We start from the raw sequence: 16,217 nt of genomic DNA, 5'->3' as shown, positions 1-16,217 counted from the left end.
GTTTGTGTTGCTTTATTCTAAACTTAACACCGGGTTGATTCTTAATTTGATGTTCCATCTAATACATTTGCTTGCTAGCTAGGATGAAAGTAAGAAATTCTTTTAGATGTGGATTTCTGACCAGACTCATAAATTTATTTTTTTTTTATCTCTTAAAGGAGAAAAACTTGCTTTATCCACTGTCCCAGAGACCAGTCTCTACTAACATATTTGCAGTTGTTCATTTGTGTAAAAAGGCCTTGATCAGACAAAACTCTCATTGGATTCAATGCTGAAGCTTAAAAAAAAAAAAAAAAGACAAGTATCAATTTAGTTGTCTCCAAGTATTACATCATATGCAGACTCCAAATGTACTGAAAAATCTTTTATTCTTTTCTTTTTCTTTCATTTTTTATTTTTTATTTTTCCTAAGAAATGGAGTGAGAGGAAGATTTAGAAGCTGTTTTAGCCTAGAATTTTCATATGTTGTCTATTAGAAGCTCTCTTATTCTTCATGGTATACTAATTTCCTTTAAAAGTAATTCATGAACTGACAGTGTGCCAGTATAGGATTGTGAAACAGCAGCTTTTTGCCACTATGAAATTATCAATGATATTTTCAATTCTCCCCTAGATCATACAGGATTGGAAGGTATAAATGTTTCTGTCCTGCATGAGAATAGACCACAGGGATGGATGTATTTTACTATTTAAGTAAGATCTGTGTATTTTCCATGTATGTCTGGTATCTAGCAAGGGAGAAAGCTTGTGTCTGACCCACATGTGAGCTGACATCTGGAGAAGATCTTTCTCCCTATGCAGAGAGACAAGAACAGGCATGCTGGAAATGTACATCAGGAAAACAATATCAAGGATTTTGGTGTAAAGTTGAAAAGTGATAGGCTTAATGGGTGCAGGTACTGACAGGATTTCAGGAACTGTCATTAAAGAATATAACTCCATCTGTAATGACTGAAGTAGTGTACACCTCCAGGGGGCATTTTTTTCGGATGTTTGTCTCTAAAATATGTTCTCATTCAGCATACAAGTGAACATTCAGAGGCTTGTTTCTTTCTGAAAAACATTTTCAATTGCAAAGATCAGTTCTATAGACTGTAAAATTTACTTAAATTACCTAAAAATGAGTTTCTCTTTCTAATATAAAATAATGCTCCTGAGTTGAATAATGAAATAACTGCTACAGCTCAATTGAGTAATATGTTTTTGAAATATCACAAGAAAAAAAAAATATATATATATATATATATATGTATCCCTACAATGTGTTTATCTGAGGAATCAAACCTGGCCATGATCATGTCAACAGTTTATCTTCAATTCCACTGAGAATATGACACTGTTAGAAAAATAATAATAAAAGTAAATTAAATATAACATTCATACAAGGTAAACTATAGGTAGTCAAGACATGAGGATTCCTTAAGGCATGAGGATTCCTTACCTTTGAGATCAGGTGGATACATGGTCCTTGTCCTTCTTAAAGCATACATAGTTAAAAATTGGAGCGGGAGGAAGAGAAACAGTAAAGTTTGACAGACTTTGGTTTGAAAACTTTTATTCTATTGTGTAAAGACAGATCTTGGGAGAATTCTTACTGTTCTTAAACCTCAGAAAACCATTAAATATAAAATAAATAGGACATAAATGTTGCAGAGCAAAAGGCATATAGTTTTATAATTAATACCTTTATTAATCTCATAGAGGAGTGCAAAGTATATCATCATTAATGGAGATTTAAAGTAAGGAGGACTTCTCTCAGAGGGTGGTGAGGCACTAGAACAGGTTGCCCAGAGAGGTTGTGGATGCCCCATCCCTGGAGGTGTTCAAGATCAGGTTAGATGAGGTTCTGAGAAACCTGGTCTAGTGCGTGGCATCCCTGCCCATGGCAGGGGGATTGGAATTTGACGATCTTTAAGGTCCCTTCCAACCTGAGCCATTCTATGACTATGACTGTCCTGAGAACCATTCTCATAGATTCTTTCCATATTCCTTTGCATTATTGTTTAAAATCCTCCAAGCACTGAACGTAGTACTGCCTATTGCTTATCTAAAAATCCTATGCTCATCTTTTCTCATTTAGTGCTGCAAAGACTGTCATTGCCCATCATTGGATGTGGGCAGCATAATAATGAGCCTTTTTTTTTAGAACATGAGGGTATGTTGTAGTATGTTATGAAAATTTAACATATATCTATTGAAAGAAAAAAAATGCTATATAGAAAAAGTTTATTTAAATTAATTTATAACTCTATATCTGTATCCCCCCATCAAAAAAAAAAAAAAAAAAAGTATTTTTAGCATATATTTAAATAAGAAAAAATGTGTGTGTATATGTGCCTTTTCTCTTCAAAATGTAAACTTTTCCAGGAATATGTTTTTTATATTATTTATTTATTTATTTATTTATTGTATCTGGTGTGTTTCCAACATACCTTTTGTGATGGATGCAATCTTAACTATGGGTCTGTGCTCAGATCCATTTTCAGTTTTCTGATAAGGCCTCTACATCAATTATCAACCCAGATATGGCAGTTTGGGATACAGTAGTTCACCCAAACTGCTCTATTTGATGTAGATGATACAATAGAGCAACTACTAAGTCATACACTTATATGCTTGAACCAAAGACTATAAGCACAAAACATTACTGTAGCATGCCATTTGAAGTGCTGTGAAAAGTAATTAAATATATTTCATAACATAAATTTAAAAATAAAAAAATAAAAATAATAAAACAATATTAGATCATTTAGCCGTGCCTGATGTTTCCATGATTTTTTCATGCAGTTCTGGATGAGTTGAGAATTTAATTCATGTCTCTTAGCACATTTTAATCAAAATTACAAAGTAGAGAAAAAGGATCTACAAGACTGGTGGAGAAAAGACACAAGAAAAGAGTAATTGTTTTGTTACATCCAATCATTAATAGAAGAGCTGCTTTACTGCATCACACCAAATGCTTTGCTAGCATCACATCCTGTCTCATTGATACTGGCAGATGTTTAGGGAAGAGTGCAAAACCAAGGCAAATACAAGGTAGGTTTTTTACTACCCACATCAGGTAATCAGCAGTTTAAGTATTTTTTGAGCTGAAAGCTTGTTTAGACCATTATATTTAATAGTCCCTACAATGGACAGAAAGATTTTCTTTCATATACCCTGATGCTGATGACAAACATTTACACCATTACAGTAAGAGTGGAAACACATAAGGGAGGAGAATGTTGTAAATGGAAAAATGGTAAATCCAATCTCAGGGCATTGTCTCAGTACCTAATGAAAGCAAGGACAGAAAGATTTGGGGCTGGATTAGGAATGTACTGACTGGAAGTCATGCAGAGACAAAGAATTTGTCTCCACATCTGGGGAGACTGAATGAGATGTGTGATTAGGAGCACTTGGGGCTGGTAGAATATAAAAAATAGTTTTGTATCTGAAATAACCTGCTTACAGAGGGACAAACTGCCTGTTTTGCTTACTGCTGTATTATAATGCAGGAAAATTCTTACATGGAAGTCCTCTACAAAGGTCACAGTGGCTGAGGTGAAGTTTCAGCTGGATCTAATCTGCAACTCAATAGTAACCTAAAGGTTTCCTGTACAAAGGGCTATGTACCCTAATGATTTTTGTGACTTACAGTGGCCATATAGTCCATGGTTTTGCATAACCTCTTTGAATTTATTCATATTTTTGTTCTCCATGGCATTTTTAAGTCAGAGGGTAGTTCTGTAAGTTAATTAAAAATGAAAATTATTAAAAAATACATTTTAATCTTGCTGATTTTTTTTTCAGCAGGCCCTTGTACTTACACTGCAAGAAATCATTTTTTCTATTTTTTTTCTCATGACATTAGACTTCTCTCATTGTAACCAAACATTTGCCATTTTTCAGATTTAAAAGTTTTAACTCTAATTATTTTCTCATTGTATATTAAGCTATTCTTTATTTAAAAGTTCTCTCTGCCATTTGCTGTTCCCTCATGGTGCTATATAATTTTTCATATGGGATACCAGGGATACTGTAGGCTCAGAATGAATGGTTATAGTAGCTTTTCAGCTTCATTCTGGATTCCTTTCTGAATAACTGTTAACTGTCTCTCTCCTTTTCTTTCTTCTTAAAAAAAAAAAAAAAAAAAAAATAGCTGAGGTCATCAACATGACCTTTACCTGCCAGTTTATCATCACCCACCAGTCTTCTGCATCCCTCTTGAAAATCCTCTCAAGGAAGCTGAACAACTCAAATCCACAGCTTCTCTGAAGACACATCACTCAGTTCTCAGTTTCCTATGTTTTAACCAGTTAAATCACAGCACTGAGCTTTACTTCTTACCCTATTGGACTATTTTTTAAGTCTTATATTCATAAACTTGGCTGCACTTAAAGCAGACAGAAGTAGTTATGATGTTGTAAAACTATGTTGCTAGTGTACTAGGATCAGACTACATATGGTGATGTAGAGCGAGGAATGAGTAATTTATCTTGTTTCAAAGGGAGCCTTTTCTGCCTCCATTGAGTTGCTCACTGCTGCAGTCAGAATGAAATTACGCAACGTGGCTGAGTCAATCCAGCTTTTCAGGGTTGCTCAGACTGTCCTCCTCCCACATGGTCCTTTTTCTCTCCTGCCAATCCTGCCAATTGTTTGACACCCCAATAAGCCAATTTAACTAGCTAGCCCAGGAAAAAAAAAAAAAAAAAAAAAAAAAAAAAGTTTATTCACTTTTCTGTGTCACATCAACTTTCCATCCATTTAAGAAATTGAATGGTATAAACACAAAGCATGTTGACAACCAGACCTGGCACAAGGAAATGGTCATGAGTCTGCCTAGTGAGAGAGGAAAGAAGACAGCAAATCATTAGATTAGATGAAGCCATTTAACGTTAATCCACTCTTAACATGGGGTTTCACTGAGCTGCCAAGCTGTCCTACCACACAGCCAAAGGGGGAAGTCTTGTGCCTTCCCCCTGTTTCTGATTCTTTTTTTTCACTGTGTTTCCTCTCTTTCACTCTCCTAGTCCTGTTTCTGGTTCAACTCCTCCCTTGCACCAGCTTTGGAAATCACACCATCTGAATGCTCTTTTCTGATCCCGAGGTAAGCCAACTCACCTCACCAATCAGTCCAAAACAGATGGATCAAACTTTTGTTGCTGGGTTGGAATTTGAGTGAGTTACCTGCTTACCAGGAGATTGGATGAGAACCCAAACACTGTGTAAGGTAAGTGCTAGAATCAAGCAGTAGGTATGAGGGAAGAAAGGGAAGGGAAGAACAGTAGCACATCTGCTCCTTGTTGCATGCAAAAAATTAATTTAGCTCTTTGCATTCTGTGAAATTATACCCATAGACTGCTGTGGTTAAAGCTGGATTGCACATCTCTACGCTGCAGTATTTTTGTCAAAGGGATGAGCAAAATATTCCATGTGAGTTGCTTTGAAAGATGGCAAAAGAAACATTTAAATTTCTTAACGTTAAGGTTTCTGATCAAGCACCAAAGATTTGCATCCAGATTTATTATTCATCAAGCTTATCCAGGTGGGAAGTGATACTCTAAAATTTATAATTCCTTTTCTTTCTGCCTTAAATACCAGAGTGAATTGTTGACTAGTCTGTCTGATGATTTTAAGTCCAGTACATACACAATTTATGGAGTGTTTTCAAAAACAAACAAACCAACAAACAAAAACAAGTCCTAGAAACTCTCTTGCATTCACTATTTCTTGTTGGGGGAAGATATTGTATAGAAGAATGATTTGGCTATGCTTAGCACCTCATGGGTGAAAAATGGGACATTACCAGCCATTTTAGAGAATCACTAGAAGGTGATTGTGCTCAAAAGTTGAACTGTGGTTGGTTTTGGTGCCCCTATGGCTTGCTGGGAAGGGCCCAGGTCTGGAATGTTGGCCTGATATTCTTGGAAGATCAGAGCTGGAGTTTAAAAAAACTAAGGACATGTACATACAAATGCGGGTAGTTTGAGGCATTTTGGGAGTTTAAGGGCAAGCTCACTAAACTGTTGTGTCAACACTGCCTACAAAATTAACCTGTCCCTCCAACATGTTTTTCTACTATTTCCACTCTGTTGAGAATCTGGTTTATGTGCTGAAGAATGGAAGTTCATGTCCCTTCTATTGCCTTTTCTTATGTTTCTGTATATGTGTTTGTATAAACTCTCTAAGTCCTTTTGCTACCTAATACTTTTATTTTGGCTTCTATAGATTAATTGTACACCAAGTGAGACAGCATATATTCTCTTCTTTATGGTTTACTAAATGTCTTCGGTCATTTATTTGTTTTTTTTTCTTCCAAACAGCAATGTTCTTCTTTTTCTTAGGATTCTCTCCTTTATTGTTTTCTAAAACTTTATCATATACTCACTCGATGTTTTTCTGCTTTTGATTAGAGTAATTGTGAAATTGAATAGACTGAGAACCTTCCCTCAGCTGAGGGGAAAATGTCTGCTTATTAGTGCTGGAGTCTTTCCTACAATTCTTTGCTTAGCTACATGAACGTAACACTGTGATTTACTTGCATAGAGGGATCCGGTTCCCACATTACATAGGTTTGGTTTAAAAGTATTTTGCATATTCTAGTAAAAGAAGAACAATTTACATCATATTTTCATATTTCAATAAATTAAAACTGTGAGGTGACTATTTATGAATAATAAAACCAGCTACATATATTGCTAGATTCCCATTTATTTTTGTAATTATGAGAAAAGTGAATATTATTCTGGAGATAAAGGTATTTTATTTTGCCTCTGCTGATAAAAATAGCTATTTGAATATTAATTGTTCTACAGGAAGTCTTACTGATTTGATTTTTATGCCAACTATGCCTTGAACTTCTCTTAGGGACTGAAAAATTTTCCCTATCCTTTAAATATGAGAAAATCCCCTCTTCGTGGCACATATAACCTGAGAAAGCAAAAGGAAAGACTTCTACAGACTTAATGGGTTTGGGCTTACGTTCATAATGCCAAAAGCAGACTGCTTAAAATCCCCCCCTGGCAGCAGGATAAGAAATCTGAAAGTTGTTTCATTTCTGCTTTCCTATTCTTGTATTATTTGGATGATTACACAAACAAGGCTTTTAAGAGTCTCTGGTCACTCTCTTTCTAGTCACAGCTCAGAGAATTTAGAAGCGTGGGACTGAACTGAAAATATGTGGAGCATTCCCAGCACTGCCAGTAATAGGTAACCCATGGAATGGGCCTTTGTTTTGTTTTCTTCAGGCTGCTGTGACTATCTGGACTAAGGGAGGAAAAGGGAATTTAGAAAAAGAAAAGTCTTTCTTTTTCAGATAAGTACTCAGTCTGGTAGACCACTATCCAGTCATACCCCACCCCTCCAAGTTAACAAAACAATTCCCTATTATGTTGACATTCTGTAAACCACATAAAGAATTTGCCCTGTAATAAGTGGGGGAAGGAGAGGGAGAGGAGATTTACATCTAATATATACCTGTTAAATTACCTGCAAAAAGTAGAAGGCTAGGGTAGGCTGTGCTGGAGGCTTCCTGTCCCAGGACCCTCAAACCACCTTTGGGGTGCAATGCCTCTTTCCCATGCTCCATTCCAAATTGTTGGGGGGAGAGGTAGGGAGGAAGGGGTAGTATTTTTCTTCTGAAACTTTTAAAAGTTTTCCCTTCTGAAACTTCACTACAAATCCCTTGTTCCCATGGGGTTCCAGCAGACAGGAACTGTAGTGTGTGTTCATTTCCCTCCTGCCAAACCAGCTCAAAAGAATAACACAAAAGGACCTGCAACATCCCAGTAAATCTGAATTTTTCGTGTCGCTGCCTCTTTTGCTCTCTGCTAGGCTATGCTTACAAAGTTGTCGAAGGTGCTTTTAGCCACACAAAGGTCTGCAAAGGCTGTCATGCAAACAGATAATTTACTTCAAAATCCAGGGAGGACAGAGGGGCCACAGAGGTCTAGGTTTTTCCCTTCATCTTCCCATTACTTGTCCAACACCTTTTAAAGAGGTACTGCTCCTTGATCTGAAAGGAAGGTTATTATGTACTGAGAACTGGTGTGGCAACTGTTGCTTGCCCTTCATTAACGACGGTGTTTAGCTGAACGACTTGACCTGAAGTGGCTGGAGCCTCCTGGGGAAAGTTTTCAATCCTTTTGTTGTGTGTTTTTATAGAGTTCCCCTTCTCTCCCATTTGCTGGCTGGTGCCCTTAGGGTGACGAAGCTGAAAGTTTAGCAAGTTCTGAGCATAACTTCATATCACAAAAGCAAGTGTGTGTTCCCCTCCCCCCCCCTCCCCCCCCCCCCCCCTTTCTTTTTCCTGCTCCTAAACGCCTCCTTCAAGATTGCAGCTGGGCAGGACTCCAAAGGTGCAGCAGCAGCAGCAACAAGCCGGAGTTCAAAGTTAGCAGTAAATTGCACAACTTCCAGCTCATCGCTACGCTCAGTGACTATTAACAAGCTGGAAGGAGCTCAGGGAAAAAAATAGGGGAGAAGGGAACACCCTCGAATTGTTTGGGGATCGCTGATGTTATGCTTCTGCCGCTGGAATCATGGCTCCCTTTGGAAGGAATTTATTAAAAACCCGGCATAAAAACAGGTAAAGTGCGTGCATACGCGGAGGGAAAGGGATGGGGCTCAGGGATGATGGATTTTACACTTTTTTTTTTTTTTTTTTTTTTTTTTGGTTCTGGGGGAAGGATGTGTCGCTCCGGTCCCACGCAGCTGCTGGGAGCTGTAACTTCGGGGTTCACCTGCGAGCGGGAGTTGGGCCGGAGGCACCAAGTCGGCGTGTGTGGGGGAAGGGGCCCTTGTTCCCAATCTCCCCCCTCCTCTCCGACTCTTCCCCCTCTTGGCTCTGGCACATTTGAGTTCTGGGAAATATTTCCATTGAGGGGAACATAGATTTTCCTGACTTTGAACCTCTCTCGTGTTAACGAACGCAAAGATTTGAAGCCCCCCGTGTTAACAAGGTGAGGTTCGGCCGGGGCTGGGAGGCGAGACTGGCGGCCCTACTGTGCGGATCCTGCAGGCATTGAGGGTCGGGGCGACCTGGGGCCCCTAGCCCCCGCTGGGAAGAAACTCCCCGAGTTTCTCACGGGAGGGCTGCGGCGGGCCGAGCCGCGGGGCGCTGGCGTCTGGGCTCCTCCACTTTTGGTTTTCCCTTCCCTCACTGGGGTGAAAGCTGCAGCCCCTAAGCATCAACTCCGTCCCCTCGTTCGGCAGCAGATCCAAAATGGGCAGCGTGAAGGCTTTTTTTGTTAGCCTTTAGACTCAGCTGAACTCGAGTGCCTTTTTTTTTTTTTTTTCCTCTCTCTCTCTCTAGAAAAATGTCCTGGGTGACAGCTATGGTCTCTGGGTTGGCTCCTGCGAAGTTTCTTTAGAGGGACTTTGACCCTCACATTTTGCATACTTCTACATGCCACAGTCATGAACTGTAAAAATAATCGTAATAAAAAAAATAGTGTAGAGCAGAGTTATGTAATCGTTTTAAGTGGTAGGATGCCACTAAAGTTTTAAAGTTTGCTTGGAGTGAATATACTACTTTGGACACCATGGAAATAGTGGCTAAACCCGTTTTAGATAAAATTGAACAGAAAAACGGAAACAGCACTGAAATTTTGATTTGCTGAGTAACTCAAAACTCATTTATAATCTCTTCATTCTTCGACTGATGCTTGGACTGAAATTTAGGTCATATTTAAGAGTACATGGGGGTAAATCTTTTCCCATGCGAACATAACTGGGCCCTAAAAAGTCACATAAAAATATCTTGCTTTACTTCTAAGGGCAAGTTTTAACTTTTGAATTTCCCATTTGATATATTGAAGCTTATTCTTGGGATGGGATTTCATGAAAATATTAATATGTTATACAGAACATAAATCAGAAAGATTGTAGCAGTTGAGGTTCAAAAAGTAAGATACCATTTTAGAATTATTGATATCATAGGTTACTTAAACAAACATATTTTAATAGGTATAGAAACAGAAATATTTTGAAGCACCTCAAATTGGGATCCACTCTATGTTTGAAGATTTGGAAAAGTGGATGTGAACTTTGACATGAAATTGCTTTTACATGAACCTGAAAATTTGTTCCCATTAAAATAGAAAATTTACTACTGCCATCAGTTACCTGAATAACTGTGTTAAATCGCAAAGCATACTTCCATGCTTTTCAAGTGAATTTGTTTCTCTTTTGGAAACAAATATATCTTGAGACTAATTGCCTTAATCTCACTGTGTTTGCTAATGTGACATTCTGTTCCTCAGGAAAAGAAAGTCATAATCCAGAGCTTTTAAGAGGCAATAAAAATTAAAATACCAAAGGAACCATTACTGTGAACATCTAGCACTTTCTTCTCCTTTCTTCTCATTTCCTGCCCCCCACCCCCAAAAAAAGGAGGGTGGAGTGGGGAAGGAGGGAGAATGAATGTCTTTACTGGCAAGAAGGTATTGTGGCAGTATGAATAAGACGGGTCTGAAAGTCTTGTGACTACAGAAAAGGTGAGAGCTGAGGGGGATTAAATCAAGAAAAAAAGCAAAATACATAATTCTTGAAACTATTTTCTATTCAAATATTTATTTTTTGGTGTATGTAAAGCTAACATGATACTGAATATTGAGAGCGAAACTTTGATTATCCAATTATTAATTGGATCTGTAATATGACCAAAGAACTGTGAAATAATCTTCATTGTAATATTTTCTTTGCCAACTCATTTGAAACCTTGAAAAGGAAGTCAAGTGAGCTTAAAATCAAAAGCAGTAGTTGGGGAGTTAGAACCTGTGGCTCATTTTCTTGCCTTAGTTTGCATACCTGTAATGAGGAACCAAAAAAAGACACACATATATATGTATATATTTAATCTGCTGCCTTGTTTATTAGGTCTAGTGCTTGTCCATAGCTTTGAGAAAATCAGTTGTAACAGAAAAAAAAAAAATGTTGCATAAAGAAGGAGTACAGGAGGAGCAAGTGCTCTTCTCCTGCCCTTCTTCCCATTTTGCTTTTTCTCTGAAAGTATGTAATGACCATTAACTACATGCAAATATAATTGCTGGAGATAAACAAATGAGGAGTAATTCTCTGTTTACAGTAGGAGGACATAAAACTAAGTTAAATGGCTTAGTGAAGGCAGCTCGAACAAGAGCCAGAAGGAAAATGAAGGAGTTAGACTCATTTGCTCAGATAACAAGATGACACCTCTATAATTAGTGCTTCTCTTGCAGCATTGCCTGGAGGTCCCAGTACAGGATCAGGGCCCTGTTTTGTAGTAGACTCTTCACATCCAGGTCATAAAATGTCAGTCTCTGTCTCAAAGAACTCAGAGTTTAAGAAAGGGTTTACTCTAATTTTACCTGCATGTGTGAAGTATTTGAGCAGGAAACAGGGGTGATATTGGCTGTGATGTCATGAGCCTTTAGAGAAAGAAACTGAGATTAAACCTCAAAGGAAGACAAAACCCATGTTGAACTGCTTCCAGTATTTGGATCATCTGTTGGTGTTACTCTTTTTGGGCTGCTGAATTCTAGCTCAGTAGAGAGACAACACAAGTCCTTGTTTTAAGTCAGCCCTGATTAGATTTCAGAGGAGTAGGAGAGGGCCACTAGGAAAGTGGCCCCAGCATGTTTTTTCTTGGCCAGAGGGTGATATCTTGATATTTTTTTCCAAGAGTTGTAAGTTTTTATGCTATTCTTCAACCTCCTATGACATCAAACAACAATTATAGTCTCCAGAGCATGTGTGCACTTGTCGGCATTGTCCCTTGGAGAACAAAGTGCCCAAAAGGTAGCAAGGCCATGCCCCACCCACCTACAAATCCAACTCTGCTCAGTAGGGACAGCTGTATCCTCTAAGGCAATTAAGGAAAAGGGACAGTTTCCTGCAGGACTAAGCCTCAGTAACACGAATAAACCCAAGAGGATAATTTTTTATACAGAGCTCTTAAGAACACTGCTCATTGGAAGTGTGTGATTTGAGGAAATGTTCAGCCAAAGGCTGAGGTACATAGTCTGAGTTCTTTGCAGATAAGGTCTAGTATTGATCTAGCACATTACACTACACAGAGACAAAACAACCCTCTATCCAAATATGAGCAACATATACAAAACATAAATGCTTACTGTGTTTGTATACCAGTATTTCACATTGTATACAATTTCCTGTTTGTTAAGTAGAAGAGGAATCTATGCCTCATTAGTTTTCTGTCAGATTAGGACTTCTCTACACTTGGGTGCTAGATTTGGTCGCTTCTGAGAATAGGTCTTTAGGTTTATCAGTCATTTAAATACTTTAAACTTTATCCATCATATCAGGGATATCTGGATCTATCATTGTCTAACCTGCCCAGTGATCTCACAATAGCTGAATCCATTGCTGCTTCTCTTTCATTGTGGCCACTTGGGTTTTTCACAAAAACCTTACCCAAATTTGTCAGAGCCCTGTAGATCCATGCAGGCTGTTGGCCGGGAAAGTAGCCATCCAAAAGGGAGAACATACAGAGAATTTCTCTTCACATAGTTGTTCTTGATTCTGCAGGGCTATCCTATTAGGCATAGATTAAGAAATATAGATTAAGAAATATTAAAGAAATATAGATTAAGAAATATTTTTGCCAGTGTAATTCATGCTGATCCCAAGTTTATCACAATTATATGTATGCTCTGTTGACAATACTACACATCTGAACCCACAGTGCTATTTTACAATGAAGCAGTTGTATTATAAATTTGTTATTTAAATGTACTTATTGCTCTTCACTTCATTATGGATTTTTTTCCACCTTTTACAATCAATTTCTCAGTGCCACAGCAGTTAGCATAGAGTGTATACGAGACAATCATTTACTTTGCCTACTCTTTTTGTTTGATCTCGTTAATCTCATCTCTGGTCTAGAAAGACCATATATATCATTCATATAGATACAGCTGGAGTTCTTCCTGTCCTGAAAGTCAGATGCCCCTCCTCAGTGAGAGTAACATTCAATTATTGTCTCAGAATCTCTATTACAGTGTAGGATAATGAATTAGATTAGAGACTTCATCCATGTGATAGTGAGCTAACATTGCCATGTTCCCTCCCTTCCTCCCTCCCTTTAGTAGTTTTGCATTGTACCTAGGTAGCAGAGTGATTTGAGTATTACTCAGAACACTTCTATTGCTCTACGGTTGAGTATGCTGCTGTACTTTTTAAGCCTTGGTGAAGTGAAACTGAGATTGCTCAGCATTAAGGTTTGGACTGGAAACTATACTGGAGATCAGGTGATTATCTGAATGAACGGTGTGTGACCCACTCTGTAAGTGTAAGGGATCATGTGAGATGTCTAATACTACTCTTCTTGGATGAGCATGCCTGAAGAAAAGTCTATGTGAAGCTGTAAGGGTGCTTTTTGATCCAAAACTACTAGGCATTGGTATGTATGTTGGGGAAGGGGGCGGGGGGGGAGGGGGGACATGTAGGAGGGAGGTGACGGGGTGGGGAGATAAAAGCTTATTTTGTATCAGTGGTGTTATCTGTGTTCAATTTTTAACTTGAAAATATGGTGTATGTTTGGTAATGGTGGAACATACACTTATTTTTACTTTTCCCTGAATGTGAGATATGTTAGTGAGCTATCAAAGAAGTTCTTTGAGCTGCAGTTCATACATTATAGTTTATTTTCTGGTCGGACTTGTCAGCTTTGTCTCAAGGGTCAAACTGATTGCATACATTTTCTTGTAATCTTTGTACATATTTGTTCACTTCACTTTCAGGAAGAGATTTTTGTCTAGCTAACTAACCTTATTTCTAAAGAGTTAATTATCTGCTATTCTGGGAGGGCAGACAGCAATTTCATTCCAGTGGAGTAAATAAAATGACTAATAGATGTACGTAATACTACACTATCTAAGGAAGGAACATTATTTAGGTTAAGTTGAAGCTAATCTGAAACACTGAAACAATGTACAGTCAGGCTGAGAAAGCACACCTCAGAAAAAAAAAATGTTTTTAGTAATACAGAAGAAAAATTTTGCTGGGCAGATTTTCTGTTTTACTAATGAAAAGTGAATATTTTCTGTGCAGGGAGAAAAACTCAAATGTGTTGCTAAGTGTAATGATTTCAATAGAAAATGTAGGTTTTCAGAGATGGGGAATTACTTGTTTAAAATTCTAATAACTTTAAGAAAAATTAGTCACATACTAGAACCTCTTGATTAACCTACAAAGGTAGATGCTAAAGCTCAGAATATCTGAATGTTTCTTGTTTTCATATGATGAATAATAACAAAATTATGATCTTGAACGTTATTGTTTGCAAGCATTTTCAGCACAAATGCTGTACAAACATGAATTAGTTCCTCCAACTTCTGTATTTAATATGTAGATAAAAATTAATGGTGACAAAAAGGGTGATACAAGATAGATTTTTTTGCTTAAAATCACACTCGCTTGTAGTGAAGCCTGGAACTGAATGTTGGACATGTTGGTGCCCAGTTGTATGCATATGTAACTGAGTTATCATTGTTGCTTCTATTGCTTCTTTTACGTGTTATACTCTAAAGATGGTAACTTTCTGCTGCCTTCTGCAATGTTATTATGCTAGCAATTTCACCATCATCACATAGAACAAAACAGAGTAAAATGGGCTCAGGATGATGAACATAAAGAGTGAGCAACTAAATGGAATTAGAAGGAAAAAATGGATGACTAAATTAATTTGTTGAACCAAGGCCAGAACCATCCTATACAGAATGTAGGTACTAATCAAATACAGTTCAGTGTAATTCTCAGGTAGCTAAAACACATGTTACAGACAAGCATCACACAGAATTCTCTGAAAGTTTCTGTCATTAGTTTGTGTCATCTTATTTTTATCATTTATTCCATGCCTATGTCTCCCACTAACAAAAATTAGTTAGAATTGCATGCAGTATAGTTGTCATGCAAATTCTGGTGATGCCATTTTCCCTCCCAAGGACTGTAAATTTTCCATGGAACTGCAAAATTCTTACAATAAAAAAGATTATTATTTTTTTTTCATGCACATACGTTATGCATAAATATAAAACCCAGGAGCCAAGCAATGATTTTTGAATTTACACATTTTGGAGACCCTTATCCAAAAGAAAACAATTTTTTGAAAGTGTTGATAACCTTTCTGGAACCTCAAAGAGTGCCTGGATCACCAAGTGGTCTCCTTTTCCTGTCTTGGCCTATCCAGAAATGTAAGGAGCTTAAGGAGCACATGTTGTAATAGTGATAATGATACTGACTTGTTTGTGACTTCAGAAAACTGATAAGCACACTTAGCTTTCCTTAGCTTTAATTTAGGTGATAATATTTACATGCCTCAGGAGAACAAGTATGGCATGACTAGACAGTGAAAAATTCTATAGAAGTGCAGAGTGTGAAAGCAAGTTAGCAGGAGAGGTATGAATAAAATCTGGGAGTTCCTTGTTTCTAATCCTTGTACAGTTCACTAGAGCTGGCTGCCACACAAAGAAATGAGAATACATAGTGGATTGTTTAGGTTTGATTTCACATAATTCACTGAGGAATTTTCAACGGTCTAAAGTTTTTCATAATTTTAAATATGCCTTGTGGGGAGTGATGTGGTTTTGTGAGGTTTAACAAGGGGAAAGAAAGGCAACTTTTAAAACCTCAAATCAGAATGGAAGGTCTTCACAGGTAAAGATAATAAAATTGTCCAGAGATTATATTTTTAATTCTATGAAACTTAAGTTCTGTTATCACATGGAGAGGAATAGAAGACACTACACCTGAAAGAAAATTTTCCACTGCAAGTTTGGCAGACCTCTCAAACATGCACTATTTAAAAATGTGTTTCTCTTTCGCAGACCTTCATTCTTATACTTGTCTTTCTGAGTACATTTGCATCTGATAGTTTGAGCCATCTCATTTGTAGTTTTAGGTGCTTGTGTAGTTGCTAGACATACATTTTTGAACATTAGTATTAGAAGTGAGATACCCTATATAGCCTATATCAAATAGGCTATCAACCTATGTTGTAAACCTGTGGATGATGTAAACTTCTGTTTTCCTCAGATTCTTTTTTTTTTTTTTTTTTTCACACTTGTTATTCAGCTACTGAGTAGCAAAAGGAAGATATATTTATATAGAGGTAGGTATTTGCTATGAAAGAGGGTAAAACCTGTCAATGTGATTAATTTGTTTTCTTTATTCCCCACCCAATCTGTTCTCATTCATTACTGTAAAGAATTATGAGTTATGAATTTCCCATCATA

General features: G+C 37.4%; 1 protein-coding gene across 3 annotated transcripts in view; it reads left to right on the top strand.

Annotated features, from left to right (window-relative positions):
- Positions 1 to 8,357: 8,357 nt before the first annotated feature.
- Positions 8,358 to 16,217, top strand: part of RASSF9 (Ras association domain family member 9) — a 40,168-nt gene continuing 32,308 nt past the window's right edge. For 2 of the 3 annotated variants that reach the window (XR_014317531.1, XM_082760805.1), the window contains exon 1: positions 8,358 to 8,569. Coding sequence is in view for 1 of the 3 variants with exons in the window: in XM_082760805.1 (XP_082616931.1) it covers positions 8,523 to 8,569 (47 nt within the window). In the remaining 2 variants the exon portion in view is untranslated. Of the gene's footprint in view, positions 8,570 to 8,818; positions 8,943 to 16,217 lie in introns of those variants that run through there. The other variant, XM_082760806.1, reaches the window with a different exon arrangement.

This window comes from Aythya marila (genome assembly GCF_965140915.1).
Source record: "Aythya marila genome assembly, chromosome: 1".
Classification (NCBI taxonomy): Eukaryota; Metazoa; Chordata; class Aves; order Anseriformes; family Anatidae; genus Aythya; species Aythya marila.
Note: the sequence above shows the minus strand (reverse complement) of the source record. Positions and strands in the feature narration are given on the sequence as shown.